The 20333-nt window shown below is 39.7% G+C and overlaps 2 protein-coding genes across 3 annotated transcripts; one reads left to right on the top strand and one right to left on the bottom strand.

The window, feature by feature from the left end:
* Positions 1-1271: 1271 nt before the first annotated feature.
* ppih (peptidylprolyl isomerase H (cyclophilin H)) lies at positions 1272-19721 on the bottom strand. The gene is made up of 9 exons (XM_026153918.1): positions 19488-19721; positions 10106-10170; positions 9955-9978; positions 4193-4237; positions 3015-3057; positions 2637-2729; positions 2379-2466; positions 2258-2298; positions 1272-1651 (listed from the first exon to the last, which is right to left on the bottom strand). Exons 1-9 carry the CDS (start codon positions 19551-19553, stop codon positions 1583-1585), a joined length of 534 nt encoding a protein of 177 aa, XP_026009703.1. The 5' UTR covers positions 19554-19721; the 3' UTR covers positions 1272-1582.
* Positions 10555-17663, top strand: LOC113013198 (probable G-protein coupled receptor 160). Of its 2 annotated transcripts, none has more exons than XM_026153915.1 (2): positions 10555-11303; positions 14632-17663. In XM_026153915.1, the coding sequence occupies exon 2, from the start codon at positions 14670-14672 to the stop codon at positions 15765-15767; it is 1098 nt and encodes a 365-aa protein (XP_026009700.1). In that variant the 5' UTR covers positions 10555-11303; positions 14632-14669; the 3' UTR covers positions 15768-17663. The 2 variants fall into 2 exon arrangements, with proteins under 2 accessions (XP_026009700.1, XP_026009699.1); XM_026153914.1 differs by having other exon boundaries at positions 10555-12096.
* Positions 19722-20333: the final 612 nt, after the last annotated feature.

Here is a 20333-nt window from a genome sequence, read left to right as displayed (position 1 = left end):
TGCTACAGCTCCTTTCTCTCTCCCCATCATAGCAGGGGCTCCATCTGTGGTTATTGAAACCACTTGGTTTGGCTCTATTCCTCGCTTTGTTAACATTTCCTTAATGGCCAGGTAAATATCCTCTCCTCTTGTAGTGCTGTGAAGGGAAGTTACACCTAGCAGGTCTTCACAGAACTCTTTCTTATCATTGTTGAAGAACCTTACATAAACTAACAGCTGAGCATTGTCAGACACATCAGTGGACTCATCTACAGCCAAGCCTACACATGGTGTCTTATGAATAGCTTCTTCCAGCTGGGATAGCACATCCTGAGCTAATAATTCACTTCTCTTTGTGGCTGTTGATGCTGACATAGGTATTTGCTTTATTTTGTCATGAAGCTCTTCTTTTTGTTTACCCTCAAGTAATGTTTCTGCTACTGAACTCATGCACTCTTTGACAACACCTGCATCTGCAAAGGGCTTTTTGTGTTGACCTAAAATCCAAGCAACTCTGAGGGAACATTCATGAGCACGTTGTTGGGCGGTGAAAGAACTGGTTAAGATCCTTGTGGACTGATCATATTGGGCTCTGAGACTGCTAATTTTCTGGGACCTGAGTTCAGACTTGGGTGGGTATGATTGTTCAAAAGCTTTGTGCTTTGTCTCATAGTGGCGTTTGACATTGCCACTTTTAATCAGTGCCACGGTTTCTGAACATATGAGACACACTGGTTTGCTGCTTGCGGCCGGAAGAATGAACATATATGCGTCAGTCCATTCAGTCTTGAAAGTTCTATTTTCGGTGTCTACTTTTCTCTTTTTTGAAAGCGCCATAGTTGTTTTACCTCTTGTGACTCCCGCTCACGTCTTGTCTCACTGTATCGTTAATCGTCTCGCTTGTCATTCACCTCTCACCATGTCTTTCCTCTGTCTGTGTCTGCACTCAGCGTTGCGATCGCCTTGAATGCGCAGATGTGATTGGCTAAGTAGTGTCACGTGGGTGGCATAACTCGCACACAATTGGTTAGTATGTTCCCTGGTCTAATACAATGTAAGGTTACTGCTTAAAATTGAATCGCCCCGTCAAAATTAAATTTAATTTAATATTTTGTTAACTATAGGTCCGGGTCCATATAGGATGGCGACTGGGTCCGGACTCGGACCCCGGTCCGCCTGTTAGTGACCCCTGTTCTAGACTATATCCAATGGTCAGTATTGCAACATTTGACACCCTTTGACACTTAATGAAATCCTTTTGAATAATTTGATATAAAAAAAAATCTGCAGCATTTATAAAAATGTACAGAAATTTATTGATTGGAAATAACACAAAGTATGACCACCATCCAATTCTTTGTTCAATTAAAAAAAGAAAAAAGGTACACAAACAGTCTTAATTTGGACTTGACAGAAGAACAGCAATGAAGCAATGAATTTAAAACAAATGCAGTCTGAAACCAAATAAATACATCAATGTCCACTACTGGTCATTGTAGGAATCAGTGTGTTAATGTTTTCTGAAGAGTAACAAGTCACAATTAAGACATTAAAAGTATACAGAGGCTGTGTAATGTTGGCATGGTGTTTAGCACGTGTCGGCTCACATCTCTCCACACTGTGCAATGACGATGGGGAGTTTAGGCTTGTTGTTGGGCCCTGTTGGGACATTCTGTAGGAAGAAAGTGACACACGTTTAGAACAAAAATGCCACTCTAAAGCTGTAATCTAAGCACTACATCCAACTACGGTGATTTATATGGACTTGTACGAGTTACAGGTTTAATTATTTGTTACATAAACATTACGTTATAAAAGATTAAACTGTAGGTGTTAGTATTAGGCTGGATACCTGCTTTAAAAAAAGGTCTTGAAGCCTTAAACATCACAGATGTAAAGTGATGAGTGTTTACAAAAGTCAACATTTTATTGGGTTGTGTTCATTTATTTCCCAAAGAAAGGCATTTCAAAATTTATTTTATGTAAGAATTTATTCATTTTACTATTATTATTTGAGCATTTTGGCTCTATTAGATAGCACAACAGAAAACAGACAGGAACGTGCAGAAAGAGAGCGGAAGAATTGTGAGAATTTCTTAAATTTAAATGGTAATACTACATTTTAGCTTAAATTTTTTTCATGGCTATTCTCCCCCTTTGAAGTTTTTTAGCTTAGTGTACAATGTCTCTGTCAATTTACTCCTACCAAAAGAACCACAAATACAAATCTGTCCGTTTAAACAAATATGGTAGATTTATAGGGAAGATAAGTTCTTACCTCAATTTTTCTCATGACCAGCAAGCCATCAACCAGTTTTCCTGTAATAATTACAAGTAAGACAATTCAACTCTGACACAGACAATACAGTAAAAAAATGCAATACTGTTGATTTACTCACCAAACACAACATGTTTCCCATCTAGCCAGTCACATTTAGTGCAGGTAATGAAAAACTGACATCCATTTGTTCCTGGACCACTGTTTGCCTGTAATATGATACAATATTAAAACAGACACATTTTGGTTAGGGTGATTTACCTGAAGTGTATCCGTGGAGATTAAGCCATCCAGTAGGAGTTTAACCCAATCAACTGGTAACATTTTCAATCACTATACTGCAAGATAAAAATGTAAGTAGATTTATCAAAACACGTACCATTGAAAGAAGACCGGCAGCAGAATGCTTTATTCTGAAGTTTTCATCTGCAAATGGACCTCTATAGATGCTGCAGATACCTGTTCCATCACCCTGCACAAAAGATTAATAGTACATACAGTAGTAAGTAGGGGCTCATAAAGAGAGCAATAGATTAGGAAATTTTAAATGTGTTGTAATATGCTGCATAACCACCAGAGGGGGAAACACCAATGTGGTATAAATCTGCTCAGTTCAAGTCAATAGTTACCATGGCAAGATTTAATCAACAAATTCTCAAATTCACAAAGCGTTTGTGCAAATCTTCCAGACACAGTCAAAAGACAACCATTAAACTATGAATATTTGTGTTGTCAATCCAGTCTTCCATGTACTTACATTTACAAAGTCTCCTCCCTGTATCATGAAGTCTTTGATCACCCTGCCAATGACCAATGGAAAAAGAAAATATCAATTCTGCTAAAGAAAACCTCACAAAAGTTAACAAATATATGAAAAGTATTACAGTCTAACTGTAATAGACAGCAGATTACAAATGTATGCTGTCAAAGGAGCTTGCAAAGAAAAGCGTCTGGACTTCTTTAAGTTGCTTGAAGACGTTTCACCTCTCATCCGAGAAGCTTCTTCAGTTCTAAGGTCAAATGGTGGAGAGTCCCAGATATAAACCTAGTGGGAGTGTCCCCCCACAGAGGGACAAAAGGACCCCCTGATGATCCTCTAATCGCCTGAGCCAAGGTGTGAAACTGGGTGTGGGTCCCAATCAGCCAGAGTTTCGGGTGTGTTTATTGTGAAACCTGGCCCCACCTTATCATGCGAATTCCTGAGGTCAGATGGCCCAGGATGTGAGTGGGCGTTAAGGCGTCTGGGAAGGGATCTCAAAACTGGATTATAGATGGCAGAGAGTTGGTGTCGTAAACCCCCGCCTCTGTTCAAAGATGGTCGCTCACAGTGGACATAGATGGCTTCTTTCACTCCTCTTTCAAACCATCTGTCCTCTCTGTCCAAAATGTGAACATTGGCATCCTCGAAAGAGTGACCTTTATCCTTAAGATGCAGATGGATTGCTGAGTCTTGTCCTGTGGAGGTGGCTCTTCTGTGTTGTGCCATGCGCTTGTGAAGTGGCTGTTTGGTCTCTCCAATGTAGAGGTCTGAGCATTCCTCGCTGCACTGTACAGCATACACCACATTGTTAAGTTTGTGTTTTGGCGTTTTGTCTTTCGGGTGAACCAGTTTTTGTCTGAGCGTTTTACTGTTCTCTGCAAGCTCCTTTGACTACGATGACCTGGATGACTGAGAACCTTCACAGACACAAATGTATGCTCTTTTCCATTTTCGAAGAGGCAGTGTAGCATTGCAAAAGTTTTCTAAATGACACTATGAATCACATAACAGATGTGCTAGTCTTGTCATCATAGACCCTTCGTTAACACGGTACATTTCTTCTGTAACTATAGCGCAGAATATCATCTCAGCTTTGCTGCTGTAGTGTACACACTTCATAAGTCAAACACCAGAGTTTAATGTAAGCTACAGAAGTCAAGCTGCCACGTGAGTACCTGTGGAATGTGCAACCTTTGTAGCCAATAGGAACGCCATCTTTCCTAAAAAGACAGGAGTCAGTGAGAAAAGAAAATGAAGTAAGCAGTAAAATACTTTAATGTACAAACTGTGTCAACTGTCTCCTTGAAACGAAGTAGATTTGTCTATGTTTGTGATTCAGATTTTCACAGTAAATGGGCCAGCATGAAATATAGTACATCTGGAAAGTATTCACAGCACTTTCTCTTGTTCCACATTTTCTTATGATACAGCCCTATTTCAAATATTATTCTTGGAAATTCATTTAAAAAACAAAACAAAAGTATTCGCAGCCTTTGTCATAACACTCAAAACTGTTATGGCAAACCAGGAGACTAATCAGGTTTGAAGGAAAGACGAATGCAGCATTGTACAGAGTCATCCTTGATGATAACCTGTTTCAACAGAACAGCAACCCAAAGTACAAAGCTAACATATCTCAACCCCTCATATTAGGCTAGCTATCTTAACTGTCCATAGACAGGAGTGATTTCCTAACTTTTCCTCACCGGCCGCTAGCTACCTTATGGTTGTCTATCCTGAACCCGAGACTTCATCACTGATCGAGCATCATACCACTTACTTTTCAGTAAGGCGGGGGTTTTTTTTGTACAGTTTAGCACACCAGCTAACTGATTGCCTTTGTTGTAAACATCCCAGCAATCAAAGATATGCACTTTTTTCCCCCTCACACCAGAGGAAGCAGAGAAACTAGGGCTCTACTCTTCGTTTGTGGCAACAAATTTTCAATTACGGACACACACACCAGGTCTCAGACCACCAGATCACATTATGAAGGGAAGAAATTGCCCCAGGCCACCAGGGCGGCAAAGCAGTTACTCATGTAACATGGGGCTTCTTCCCTGGATTTTGAGGGCACAGAGAAGCATGGCTTACTTTCACTTCCTATGATAAGTCGGAGCCCACCTCCATCCACGGCCTCCAGGAGTTCCACATTTTCATTGTGAATGAAAGGGCCTACAAAGTGGCGGCTTTAGCGGTAAGAGCACTGAAAATTACCTCCATGTTAGCTGCTTACCAAGCAGAGGTCTATGTGAGGCCAATGCGACTAGGACTGACTAATGTGTGGGAAGAGATCACTGTGATCACAGACATTTATCTTTGCATACAACGCTGCACAATCCAAGCCACATTTCAGGACTGTTCTGGGTTCCATAAGGCATAGATGTGAGACGGGGAAGCAGGAGGATGAGGTCTCAATCTCCATCTTCCCAGAAAACTGAGCCGACACCACCTCCGACCCCATGAGGGATGTGAGATGGGCAAATGAACTGAATCATTTCTTCAACAGATTTGACTCAGCCATGAGGCAGTCTGCAACATCGGCTGCAGACTCACCCACCCCCACTGCTGCTGTTCCACCTCAGACACTTCACACCTCCTCTATTCACCCTGCTCACTCCCCCCCACCCCCAACAACAGCATCCAATACACACTCAACACAAGGCTCCAGCCTGTCTCTCTCAACCACCCAGGTTAGGAGGGAACTGAGGAGGATTAATGGCAAGAAGGCAGCGGGTCCAGATGGCATCAGCTCGAGGGTCGTCAGGTCCTGCGCGGACCAACTGTGTGGGGTGATGGAGCACCTCTTCAACCTGAGCCTGAGGTTGGGAAGAGTCCCACAGCTCTGGAAAACCGCCTGTGTTGTACCAGTGCCAAAGACTTCACACCCCAAGGACCTCAACAGCTACAGGCCGGTGGCTCTGACATCCCACCTGATGAAGACCCTGGAGCGGTTGGTCCTGGCTCAGCTTCGGCGCCTAATAAGCTCATCACTGGACCCACTTCAGTTTGCCTACCAGCCTGGCATTGGAGCGGATGATGCCGTCATTCACCTCCTACATCGTTCCCTCGCTCACCTGGAGACCGCTGGAAGCACTGTGAGAATCATGTTCTTTGATTTCTCCAGTGCCTTCAACACTTCAACACAAGCTGGTGAACTCTGGAGTGGACCATCACCTCACTACCTGGATCCTGGACTACCTCACCGACCGACCACAGTATGTGAGGACTCAGGGCTGTGTGTCGGACAGGGTCGTCTGCAGTACGGGGGCCCCACAGGGAACGGTTCTGGCTCCGTTCCTCTTCACCATCTACACTGCAGACTTCTCCCACAATTCCACCCAGTGCTTCCTGCAGAAGTTCTCTGATGACTCTGCAATAGTCGGCCTCATCACTGATGGGGACGACAAGGAGTACAGAGGTCTGACCCAAGACTTTGTGGACTGGTGCCAGCTGAACTACCTCCAGATCAACGCCAGTAAAACCAAGGAACTGGTGGTAGACTTCCGCAGGCACAAGCATTCTCCACTGCAACCACTGAACATCCAAGGTATGGACATTGAGGCTGTGGACAGCTACAGGTACCTTGGTGTTCATCTGAACAATAGACTGGACTGGACTCATAACTCAGAGGCCCTCTACAGGAAAGGGCAGAGCAGGTTGTACCTGCTGCGGAGACTCAGGTCGTTTGGAGTGGAGGGCCCACTCCTGAAGAAATTCTATGACTCTGTTGTGGCTTCTGCTATCTTTTATGGCGTGGTCTGCTGGGGCGGCAGCATCTCTGCTGGGGACAGGAAGAGACTGAACAGGGTGATCCGAAGGGCCAGCTCTGTTCTAGGATGCCCTCTGGACCCAGTGGAGGTGGTGAGTGACAGGAGAACGGCGGCTAAGCTGTCATCCCTGATGGACAACATCTCCCACCCCATGCAGCAGACTGTGACAGCACTGAGCAGCTCCTTCAGTGGGAGACTGCGGCACCCACGGTGTGGGACGGAGAGATTTCGCAGGTCTTTCCTCCCCACTGCTGTCAGACTCCATAATAAAGACTTTAACTGATCAAGCACACACATCCATACATATGCAATAATACTAAGTGCAATAATCCTTTCTGTCATCGTTGTATTTTTACTCAGTTGTATATAGTATTTGTATTTGTATTCTATTTTTATCTTATTGTATATTTATTTTATTTTATTCTACTGTATATAGTATTTTATTTTATTCTATTCTGTACAGCTGTGTACTGTATTTATTCTTATTGTATTCTAATTTTTGCCTCATAACTTTTGCACTGTCCACTTCCTGCTGTGACAAAACAAATTTCCCACGTGTGGGACTAATAAAGGTTATCTTATCTTATCTTATCTTATCTTATGACAGACCTTTGCTCAGGCAGTCACCCAGCTTCCCACTCAGTTCAAGATCCCAAAACAAGGGCTGGTAAGCCACAACTCAGACAGCAGTTCCACCGGGACAACCCGCATAGCAGGTAAGTCAGCAGCTCAGGAAAAAGAAGAGTGTGGCCTGACATTCCCCTGCCATTTTATCAAAGAGTACTCCAAGTTACTGCCTGTCTTCTGGCCTCGTGCACTCAGTTTGCTCTAGGGCAGACCAGGGTGTAACTGAAGCCCAATCTGGCCTATGTGGAATCTGGAATCTCTGTTTTCCATAATGGGACATCAAAACAAATGCTAGGAATGAGAACTTTAGGCTACTTCTGTAACCCCAGTTCTCAAAGTAAAATGAGTAAGATGTCTCAATAGACAAGCCCTTCTTGCTAAGGAAAGGCAAGAAGAGGTGCTTATCCTGAATAACAGCTACGTAAGCATAAGTTACTAAAGGATAGGTGGTTCTGCCCAACGTGGGTTTTACAATTAGGGCTGGGCGATATGGCCTAAAATCCATATCACGTATAATTTGAAGCACGTGCGGTAACTATATATATCGCGATATATTATTTTCTTCTGTATAACGTATTTTCAATAAGGCACACTTAAAATCCTTTAATTTTCTCAAAAATCAAGAGTGTGCCTTATGTATGAATTCTGGTTGTGCTTACTGACCTCGAACCGATTTGGGCGTGCAGAAATCTGTTAAAAAATGTTTTAGTACAACTTTGGTAAGCCGCACTGCTTAATGGATTGTCAGAGCATTACGGCTGCCGTAGTGAGGAGCTTCGCGTAGTAATCTGGGTCCAAAACGCCATGGGTTCAGGTCCCAAAGTCAAACGAACACTGAGAGTTAAAAACGGTCTAAATCCTTTCATCTTTAATAAAATCATCAGTGTTGCTGCTTTACCAGGTGTAACAATTAAGTTTAACATCCAGGCATCCATGAAAACAGAATTTATTAAATTTAACGGCGTTAGAAGTTAACAGGAAGTTAGCTCGCTAGTTTCCACCTAAACATTTCATACCATGTTCTGACAGAAATTTCTGAAACTAATTAAAACGTACAGCTCTGCTACCACTTCCAACATAAATGAAGACAGAAAACTAATCAGCAGTGGCGTTTTGCAGGGTTACTGAAGTTGAACTACCTGGTATATGTTGTGCTATGTGATTGCTAGCGACACAGCTATGTTAGCATAACATTAGCACAGTGAAGCTGGAGGATGAACGCCAAACGTTTTTTCCACTCGATAAAAGTTAACGTGAGGGATTCTGGTGGTTAGGGACAAATGCAATCGCATAGCAGGATTCTATAAACTTCAGTCAGGAGAACAACTGAGATTTTTCATCCACAATACAAGGTTAGTTATTAATATACTGCAACAACATGGGAATAGAGCAGCTGCGAGAGAATTCAACATTAAGGAATCAATGTTACGGAAGTGGAGGAAGCGCAGTTTTTGGCTTTCCCCATATTTCAGAAGTGCTTCATCTCTTTGCTATGACTGTCGCCCAGCATAATTTGCAGACGATAATGGTTGTAGCCGCTGTGATGCTTTCGACCAAAACAGGCGCAGCTGGATGACATCATCAACATGCGCTATTGCGGTAGAGCGTATAGTCAAAATCTCTATCGTTGGCCAAATTTATATCGTTTCTATCGTATATCGTTTATATCGCCCACCCCTAGTTACAATCACCAGCCAATCAAGATTAGTGGAATGAGATAAATGCTCATCTCAGGGAGGCACATCCCATTGTGAGACATCTCACCCATGCTATTCTGGGAACTGGGGTTATGCAAGTAACCCAAAGTTTTCTGCAGCAGGAAACACTGCATCAAAGCACAGGACACACCTCAGTTCTGATAATGTTGATATGCGCTTTTTTCTTCCTTCAGTCACCAGATACTTACTCCTTCTCTAGTACACTTACCACGCAGGCACACATTTCAGCCCGAAAATACAGTGGAATTTGTAAAATGCAAACCAATGAGCACCCCAAAGAGTTAATTCTGTTCATCTTGATGTAGCAATGTCAGTGGGAGAAGCGTTTCTCAATTTGCATATTAATGATCAAGAAACTGACCTCATAGCCCATTGTTCATTCAGTGGGCTAGTTTCAGTCATTGTGCAAAGGTACTGTTTATATGGTTGGGGAAACCTGCAGTCAGCTTAGACTGAAGAAGTCACTTGAATGAGTGACGAAACATTTCTCCCACTGAAAAAGTTACGTCTAGATGAACAGAATCAGCTTTTTGGGATTTACTTAAACGGATGATTGAGCATGCATCAAGGCAAACGAATGAGCGGTTCAGTTCGCAAAACCTTTGCTTTTCTCTTAAGAATATTATGCTCATTATTAAGACAATAGTATTTCTTATGTGATTACTCGATAATTGATGGAGTACTTGATCACTAAAATAATCAATAACTGCGGCCCTGCTAACAAGTGCTTTCAAGAAGAGCATGTAAATGTTATGTCAATAACTGTACAGATTGGTGATGTGGTATTTGCAAATATGCATCCACCACACATTGCCTTACCTGAACTCTCCAGTACAGAACTGCCTGTAAGAGATTATGAAACTGTTAAAGTTTGATTTCTGTTAACACATACTGTATATCAAACAACAACAAAGAAGATTATATCATATAAGGCTGTGAGCAGTCTGTGATTGTGTGACTTGTTCTCTACCGGAAGTTCTCAGCTGTCTTTGGAACCACATCAGCAAAGAGCTCAAACTTCATCCGTCCAACATCCTGTCAAACAGTAAAGCAAAGTTAACAATAATTGATCAACAGAATTATCAAAGTTCTCGCAAACTTTTTTTTAAAAACAAAAACAAGATAATAAGTTTGATGGGGTGGTCCCAATTGTCATGAATACACAACAAAATGTCAGTGCTTGGGAGGAAAAGAAGAGCAGACACATGGACAAATTTCAACTTTTATACTGAATATTTTAGTCAACTGAATCAAGTTTATAATTAGTCTACTAAAATCTTATGACATTTAGGCAACAAAAGCCAGACAAAAACAAAGAATTTAGATGTTTAATTTAATGACTTAAACTAAATAATGTTTTAGTCAAAAGAATATACAAAACTACATCTAAATTTCATGTCAAAATCAACACTGCAGTAAAGAAAACTACTGGTTAACCAACCAAAGGGTAACCACACAAAAGAATATACCTCGCGGAGATTTGGCACCAGAACACAGAAACAGGTTATTCTTGTCTAAATGATAATGTTACACTCACTAACACCCTTTCAGAGGGAGCTGAAGTTACACTTTCTACTTTCTACTTCTGGTTTTTAATTTGTGTCGACTTCGCTGAACACTTTACATATTCGGCGAAGTTGAACATAACTACTGTTGTTTAAACAACACAAGCTCTGCTGTGTCTCAGTTTTGATGTCATGCAGGTGTGACAACAGAAATAATGAGATGCTACAATCTTGATGCAAAACGTCACTGGACTATAAATTATCTTAGCCTTGTATTTACATATATACATGTAAATGAGTGTGGCCATCTCTCCGCCCAGTTCTCTGATACTGTTGAATTCATGTAAGTGTCCCACTGTTACAACAATGTGTGCAAGTCTGTGTGAGAGAACAGTCTAACATTTGGAGTACAAGGAGCGGTTTGTCCTCATGACATCACTCCACAACTCGTCCTCCACTCCATGTGGACAAACCACAGTGGCCTCTAGATGTCCTGTGCTTGCCAGATAAAAGAGATAAAACAGTATGCTTAAGGTTTCCAGACAAAGAAATGAAATCAGAAATTGTGTTGATAAAGAACAAACAAGCACAGCACATTTTATCTGGTAAGGGTTTTCCCTTGTTGGAGTCTGGTTTCCCCTGACGTTTTGTACCCAACAATAGGTAAGACAGCTTTTAACTTTCTTTCTTAACAGTGGACTACTTTTGTTGTCATCCTATTACTAGGGTATCAACTTTCCAAGATTATTTCCATTTCAAGGGATTTATGCTACTTGGAAAAACCAGGTCTCAAGTGCACCGACTTAGACATAAGGCCAAGGCTTTAACTAACAAACAATGTTGAAATTTTCCAATCCACAGCGAGCAAATTCCCCACACCTATATTAACTGATCAGGAGGAGTAAAAGAAAATAATAACAATACCAAAACTGAGAATAAAACCACACAGCAAACTAATCAAGCCAAACCCGAGGCTACAGTGTTGACATAGTCCACATATCAACTTTGCAACAGGAATAATCACCAGTCTATTGTGGTCAAAGACAGACGAGTTGACATTTCTGTGAACCGGCCATTCACTGGATCTTGAGTCCCAAGAAACGAGTGTAACTTGATATACATGAGGTGTAGGCAAACAAAATAATTTAAAGGGAGTAGTTTCAAACACACATTGTGAGCATTCACTGGTTGTCGTGGCTGCAGGACATGCAAATTGATGCACCAGGAAGTCGTCACTTCCATGATACATGTGGGAGGGAAAACAAGCCGAGTTCTTGGAAAAAAGAAATAGAAGGTGTGCCTCATCAGGTGTGTGCATCAACAATGGGGAAGCAGGATCATGAAGAGTTGCCTACCTGCTCATAACAGTCAGGTCAGAAGCAGGACTTACATTACTAAACAAGAGTTATCCACCTCTGCTGAAGCTTACGGGACTAATACAACACAGCATAAAAAGGTAAATTCAGAGCCATTTATTATTTCGTTCTCATGACAAACACAGGATTCTTCAATGGCAGAACATGATTTAAATCTAAAGGAACATAAAGTTTATGTGTGTGCTGTATTGTGCAGAAGTGATTCTGCGGTGGCAAACTGATTGGTCAGTTTGAATACAACACTTTAGCATGTCTTAAAATTACAATAAAAGGAGTTTACCATACCAAAATAACAACTGATGCTTATTTTCATTAGCGATTTCCCACTTTCTTAGGTATGTAGGTACATACAAGATAAGCAGACTGGTCATGTTAATCAATGAGGCCCTTACAATTTTTTCTGGGATGCACATCAAGTACTGTGAGAGAAACTGAGAATTTTTGCATTTGTTCATTTTTAACACTGCTTGGTATCTCGTTTCCTCTTTTAATCTAATATTTTAATATTAATAATTTACCAGTGCATCAAACGGATACACCCCAATTTATTTTCAGGTTGTATGGTTTGTAATCATCTCAGTCTTAGCGACCTGTAAGCAGGGTAACACAGCTTTTAAGCTACGACTACACCAAATTTGATAATGATACATATCTATAGTACTACATGAATGCATTTTGCCAGTCCACTGTGACCCCTTAACTGTTCAGACTTTACAAGTGCGGTGCATACTGTAATTATCAGGAGAACGTTTTCTAAAATGAAATTGAATGTAAACAAGAAAAGACATTTTATAACTTGCAGGAGAAAATTATCTTTATAGTTTAATGAACTTGAGATTCATACAATGTATATGTATTCCCTTTGGTGGAGTCTTAAAGCAGACCTCTAAAATACCCTCTTCATATAATGATCAAAGTTTAGAAATACAACGATAATCTGAATAGGGGCAGGAGCAAAGGTATTCAATAAAATAGATCTGCAACAATTTACTCAGTAACTCAATTATAAAATATCCTGAAGGCAATATTTTTTAATATGTTTTACAATTAATTATTAACATCTACACCAGGAGATCATCTGTAGCAGGAAAGATTGCAGCTACTGATTATTCTATCTATTATTCCTTCAATTAACCCTTTCATGCATAGTGGTCACTACAGTGGACAGCTACTCAAAGGCTGTTTTATTGTGTTTGTGTCAGTGTTGATGGTATACTTGCACATAAACTACTACATTGGATACTGATATGTCACTCCATACCTTGCCACCCACTGGTTGTTTAATATTACTATAGATGCATGGCATGTTTCATTGTAATTATCGTTATTTAACCCTGTCATGCATGAATCAGGATTTCTTTCTCAAGTATTTTTATTCATCTTTTCAAACTTGGTGTGTGTCTGTGTTTTTGTGCATGTGTGCACATTAACCTGTGTTTCAGCGATCTAATGAATATGCATGACTGCAATGAAGATAAACAAGTTTATCGACATTCTCAGAACTGAGGCGTGCCCTGTGCTTCAATGCAACTCTTCCTCCTGTACAAAACTGAAGTTTTGATGCTATAGATGTTAATAATTAACAATAATATTTCAGTGTCCAACCTAGCAGCACTGGGTCAGTGGCTCAGTGTGTTACATATTTATATTAATATAATCCAGAAAAATAATCCTACTAAAACCGTGAAATAAATATGATCCAACTCCACGCCCTTTAGACTCACACTGGTTGTTGCAGGTATTGCTGCCATATAATGTAGAACAGCGGCCAAAAGCCTTCAGCGAGCTTCCTGGTTTAAAGATTATATCAAACTAACTTTACAGTTCATCTCCGTATTTTATGTTCTGTAGCTCTACTGTAGATTTTAACTGAAGAAAGCAGCAGACGGGAGTGGCGAAGTTCGCTTTTATTCATGTTGAAACTTGTTTATTGAGTGGTTTCAGAAAAGAGTCCCACCAGCTTTTTCCTAGTAAAGGTGTAATGGTGATTACAGGAACAAGCGCTGCTGTTTTGCAAGGCAGAACAATGTTTTCTTTCATTCCACGTGAGCTCACCGTCTCGCTAACGACCGCAACTCTTTGCGTTAAACTATGACAGCATTGTCATCATTTCTGCTGTTGTGCTATCTAGGGGCAACATGGGCTTAAGACAGTATGCTTGCTGGTTAGTAAAAGGCAGACATCACAGCTCCCCCTACCAAATACCAAGTGTGTGGTTTAGGTTGTGATAAATAAGTAAAAATACAATGGCATGAAAAAAAAAATGTTTTTCCTTTTTTGTTAACTACCATGTTATTTTATTTTTATATTTATCTTTTATTATATTTTCTCCCCGTTTCTGTTAAATCAAATCAAAGTAGTGTTTTTTTCTCTTGTGAATATTTACTATTGTTCATTAATAAAGGCATAAGTACTTCTTATCAGATGACTTGATTAATTGATAGAATACTCAATAACTACAATAATCAATAGCTGTAGCCCTAGAACAAAAGCCCTAGAAGAGTCAGAAAATAGGTGGTTTCTCACCTTGCACTCACAGCTAAAAGCTCTTTTGTGGGTTTTTTCTCCCGTATAAGCTTTCATCATGTCTATACAATTTCTGCTGTCTTTCACAGAATTTCCTGGAACATCTGAACACTGCAGTCCAAGTCAAATGCTGCCAGAGTTGCCATCTTTGTTTGACACAAGCCACACTTTCAGAATGATGGCCATTATACATGAATGGGAGGGCATGTCTGCCAGTCACACAGACAACACTGGAAAGTATGTTTCACTTTTAATTTCCAAAGCAGGCCTGGAAACAGTGATTTTTTATTTATGGTGTCAAAAACGGTACACCATCTTTATGAGTGCGTGCAGCCTGTCCATCATACTGGCTGACTGGCTGATGACCATTTTAATGGCAGCTGTGTGGTTAGTGGGTCCTGTCCACTCATTTACACCCTGCCTCATTTTGACTAATGCCTCAGCAACATATGCAGCATTACCACTGCCCATGATATGCCTGAGTTTAATGGACTACCTTTTAAGAGACAAAGCTCTTAGCAACGGCAGAGCCTTCTTAAAAACCCTCGGAAATATACTCCTGACACTTCTCGTGTGGCTGCTAGCTTTTATGTGCTCTTTTAGCCATGCTGATGCTAAACTGATGGATATGAGTTGCGGCAAAAGGTTGAAGAAAGCTCTGGTGTGTGAAGTGCAGGAGTCAAAACTGGTGATCAACTTCATTGCTGGGATTTTCACTGCAATCCTTTTAGCACTGCTACCATTTTGCTCACATATTCCCCAGTGGGTAAGAGATGCTGACAAGTTCTGTGAAGCAGTGGAAGAACAAGAGAAGGTGGGGAACAACTTGCTACTCACTTCAACCCTCTGCCCAGAGACAAAAGGTGATGAAAAGAGTTACCTGACACATACAATCCACCATCGACCGCCTCTCTGGATCAGTCTAATACTGGGCTTTGCCACATTCTGGATGCCTTTTCTTGCTGTGTCTCTGGCCTGTTTGGTTTTTGGCCTTGGAGTACCTGCATACATCTCTGTTAACCTGTTGTGGCTGGAATGCACCAACAGTTTACTGCTGGGTGTGCTATTCTGGGTAAAGAGCAAGACTCTAGGGCCACACACCAATTTACCAGAAAATCTGTGCTCATGGCACATTTACTGGCATATAAGCACAGAAATGCAACCCGAGCTGATGGTTCCTGAGCTCAACCCATCAAAAGAGAAGAGAAATACTTACAATGTGTAAGAAAAAACCTGAAAGTAACAGACATCATAAGCCTAGATGGAAAGTCAAACTCATTGTACAACGTGGGCCACATACAGCAGACTTTGATGCTAAGTGCATCGAATCCCTATGCATGGGACAAGTTTTTCTATATGATAAAGAAATATTGCTGTAGTAAATAAAAGAAATCTGTCAACACAGCTGGACTTAAAGTGTAAGAAATGTATAACATTACAGAAAGGTTTTGGCAGCTCATTGGTCAGACTGTCCTGTAATTATAAACAGAGTTTATGTTAATTCAAAGAAAATGTCATTTTTACCCCCGTCTAGGTTTTTGATAATGTTTGTATATGTAAGCATCATTCTGTCTTTAAACACACTGACTGAAAAAGCTTTGAATAGCAAACTTTGTAGGGGTCTAGAATGAGGTCCTATTAACAATCTATTCAAATCTGACTTATATCCATTAAGCTATTCAAGGTCAGCTTAATGTTTTATTGGTCAAAAATTGCCAAACAGACTTATAACTTAGAAACTATGACTGTTAAAGTTGTAATGTGTATTGCAAACATATACAAACAACAAAAAAGGTTAAAACTAACTCACATTTGACCTCTGACATCATCTTTAAGGTAAATAGATTCATCTGAAGGTCAAAGTGCTAAAGGCCGTTTTAAAATATCTTACAGCCACTGTTTGCACTGCCAGCATAAGCGATATAGGTTACCAGAAGTTTATATTATATTTACTATACTATGTTTTAAAGCAAGTACTTTAAGAATTAAAAAAGAAGAAGAAAAAAATAAATAATATATTACACAAAATACAATACTATTCTAATAAAAGTAAATACTGCTCAGAGTGTGAGCTGCCTTGGTGACGGTTTCCACGCTGAGTGCTTCTTGGTTTATTGGGGCTTTTTTTGGTTTTTGTATTTGGATTTTTTTTTGTTTCTTTTTTATTTTATGTAACCGTAGCCCCTTCATAATAGTTGTTGTAATTGTAAAAATTTTTTTCTTCTTTATCTATTAGTAAATTGGTGTAGTATGAATGGCAATTCACCCCTGGTCTACACTACAAGAAACGTGATGTGATGAGCCACTAAGAAAGTTTCACCTGTGTCAATGCTGCAGGAAATGTCTACTCTACTCTAAGTTACACACCTGATGCTATGACTGAATGATTGATTCTAATTTATTCCTTCTTCTGTTAGAATCAGGTAACATCATAAAATTTTATTTTACAATACCTTCTTTTTCCCTCTTACCACTCCTGCTGCTTGACTGTTTTGTACAAATCAAAAAGGTACAAAGTTTCTTCTGGATGTTCATGAACATCATTAAATATGATCAGCAGCTACAATGGATGTAATCTTTTTTCTATCATATGTTATTTCCAAGTTGGAGAATAAACTTAAACTTGACTTAAAACTAAGCTTTTAATCCGACACTGACGCCATCTGCTGACGAAGCTGAGATAACACAACTGAACGCACTGCAACACCAACACTGACCTCACAGTGGCATTTTGTAATTGGCTGTAACTAAAATGCATCTTTTCTTTACTTAACCATATCATAATAATAAGGCTGTTTATTATAAGTAAAGGGGTCTTATGAAGACTTTTTTCTTTTGTTGTAATTATTTTAGATGACAGATGTGTCCTAAAAACTACAATATGCTGGTACACGTAGTTCAAACTTCATACCACCACCATTCTATGTAAAAACAGTCGCTACTAGCACTACTGACATTCTCCTTTCTTAGGCTAACATATTTTTCTCTCAAAGTCTTAAGCAAACCTAAATATGGAACAATCTTCAACTAGAAAATTCAGGAAAATGAATTAAAAAAAGAGGACTTAACTAACATGTTAACATAATATGGTACTTAGAGTCTGTATATTATTTTAATGCTTTCAAAGGCAAGTTATGATAATAGCGGTTCATTTTTAATGTTAAAGGGAACTTCTGTCACTTTCATTAAAAAAAGAAAAAAAAATATGACTAATCAATGCGAGAGTCTGAGACAATGAACCATCATTAATCAAAATGAAAAATTAAAGATAAACATAGAAAATAATTCTTGGTCTCTCTGTTTTAAATAGCTTTTGTCTTTTTATCTTTTCTCTAATTTCTTTTTACATTGTTCCTGCTTCATTATGCAACTGGGGGCGGTGTCTTTAAAGGAGCTCATGGGATCAAATTTCCAACTATTAGTTATTAAGGGGCAGGCTCATAAAGCACCACAGAAAAAAGCTAAAAATAATATTGACTTTCAGGACTATTTACTTCTTTTTAAAACTCTAAAAATATATTAAATAAATCTGTCTAAAAATACATTAATACATAATGTAAGCTTGAATGGCAATGCCAATAACACTTGATGCAGAAAGAAGTAAAATACATATAAATTTATAAATACTTGTATTTCAATACACACACTCGCATACATATATAAACTTTGCACAAACAATATTTGTGATTGGTCAATTACTTCTTTGTTGTAATGATTTTTTTGGCACTAAATCTTAAACTGTCAGAAATCCTGTTTATTTGCCCTTAAATGGTGCCACATCTATAAGGAAAATGCTTTTGTGGGTTGAGCAGCAGGTAGAGTATGTCTTCTTTTTCAATGCCAAACAGCTTATTCTGCTATTGATTCTAGTTTTGATTCTCAGGTAAAGGAGGTCCTGGCACTCAGGTGCCATGGGCAAATGATTAGAAGCACCCATAAGCAAGAACAGTGATCAGATGTTGTCTTTTCCAAGCATGCTGTGCTTGACTGCTCTAGATATGGCAACTTCAAGATGGCGTTCTGCAAAACAAGCAATACTTAGTGTGAGCAATACCGAGTGAGCCCTAGCCCCCTACCATCTCCAAGTTGAAGGCCAAGATCCGTATAATGGGGGATGACAGAGACGGTGGCGAAGTGTGCATCTGAGGGCAACAAGACCACACGAAGACCGTTTCCTTACCTGTCACCATAACAGTATGTGACCACCATGAGGTGGAGGTGCCAGGTTGGTGTGGCTGTATGGGTCTTCCACATGCTACTGAGGCTGCTGTTTGTTCAATGAATAAATTGTTAAATTGCCAGGATGTATTGATTCTTCAGATTTTAATCATCCAATCTGATAAATGACACTAAATAAAAGTGAAACGCAAATAAGATATTTGGCATTGGAAAAGATTTTAATGGGCACAACCCACATACAAAATTCTCCTTCTCAAATCACAAATGTGGTACCATTTAAGTGAAAATAAATAGGCCAAGAAGCATTGTTACAGGATAATCCCCAAGTTTACATACACACCAAGTCTATACATGTGTGCGTGTGAGAGACACATCTAAAGTTTTCAAAAAGTCATTTTTCCAAATGCAGCTTTTTCCACGGTGTCAATAGAGGAATAACAGTCACATAACAAATTTATCGTACCATACTGATATGCATTTAGTTGCGAGGGTTATTCTTTTGAACAACATCGGGATATCTTCGATTTGAAGTCAACGTGCTTTCTCTGTCCGCGTCAACATTAGTTCAACAAACTCACCCGTATATAATGAAAAGGATTATAAATGTTTTGCCTCCCTTATTGTATATAATGTACATCAGGTGTGTATGTTTTACAACAAGGTCGTTTAACAGGGTTTAACCAGACTATGAACTTTATTGTTGCCACTGATGTGACGCGGTAACGTTGCCCGGTTAGCTTCAAAGTGTCTTTATGATGCTACTCACCTGCCCTCCAATGGTAATGTCGAAGAACACAACCGGGTTGTTGGGGTTTGAGGCTTGAATCGACATTGTCGTGATTTACCCGCTTTCTGAGACAACAAAATGCAACGTTTGGCTATTTACACAGCAATCATTTGAACCACGATCTGCGCTGTCGGAACTACGGCGTCTCGCGAGAGACGTGCTACAGATCCCTTCTGCGGACAAAAGACTTTCGTCACCAAAAGCGCGATTGTACGGAAATAAATGATAATGGCGACATGCCTACTCATAGCAGCGTAACAAATGAAGTTTATTTAAAAAAATAAAATAAAAAAAGGCTGAATTTGTCTTTACTTCTACCTAAAAAACTGTCAACGAAATTACTGCATTTAGTAGTCCTTTCCATATCAAATTCATTAAGTGAGTATCAACTGGTAAGGTAAAGGTCTGGAACTTAGTTTTTCTTTTATTAAAATCTATACCATCTATAATCTCAAATCTATGCTTATAAATACAGCAGCAAAAAATCTTTCACACGTGAAATTTCCAATTTAGACTAATTATACAATACAAAATGAAAATGTTGGGGGTGTAAATCACTTGAATTCCAGAGTGTCAGTCCTGCTCTGGTATCTGACATTTGTGAAGAACATCACATAAAGCTGTCATGGGCCGCATCCATAAAGGAGGGAAAAAAAAAAAAAGAAAAAAAAAATCACTGTTCACAAAAGTCCAGGAAAACTGATAATCTGACCTTCACCAAAAAACAAAGCCTTGTCTGATGGGTGCAGTAGGTTTCATGTGGCTCTAGCAAGGGCTAAGAGGAACTGTGTCGGCCAGGATGTATAGAGATGTAGCTGCATGACT

This window comes from Astatotilapia calliptera, chromosome 20, assembly GCF_900246225.1.
Source record: "Astatotilapia calliptera chromosome 20, fAstCal1.2, whole genome shotgun sequence".
Lineage (NCBI taxonomy): Eukaryota > Metazoa > Chordata > Actinopteri > Cichliformes > Cichlidae > Astatotilapia > Astatotilapia calliptera.
The sequence above is the reverse complement of the archived record's forward strand: the minus strand, read 5'-3'. Positions and strand labels throughout refer to the sequence as shown.

Bases quoted from the DNA above. Each gene is read 5' to 3' on its own strand.
- LOC113013198 (XM_026153915.1), top strand. From the start codon at position 14,670: ATGCTGCCAGAGTTGCCATCTTTGTTTGACACAAGCCACACTTTCAGA.
- ppih (XM_026153918.1), bottom strand. From the start codon at position 19,553: ATGTCGATTCAAGCCTCAAACCCCAACAACCCGGTTGTGTTCTTCGAC. The intron at 9,979-10,105 runs GTAGAGAACAAG...AATCTCTTACAG, and splicing joins AAGACAGCTGAGAACTTCCG to GCAGTTCTGTACTGGAGAGT. The intron at 4,238-9,954 runs GTAAGGCAATGT...CTGTCTTTTTAG, and splicing joins TTCTGTACTGGAGAGTTCAG to GAAAGATGGCGTTCCTATTG.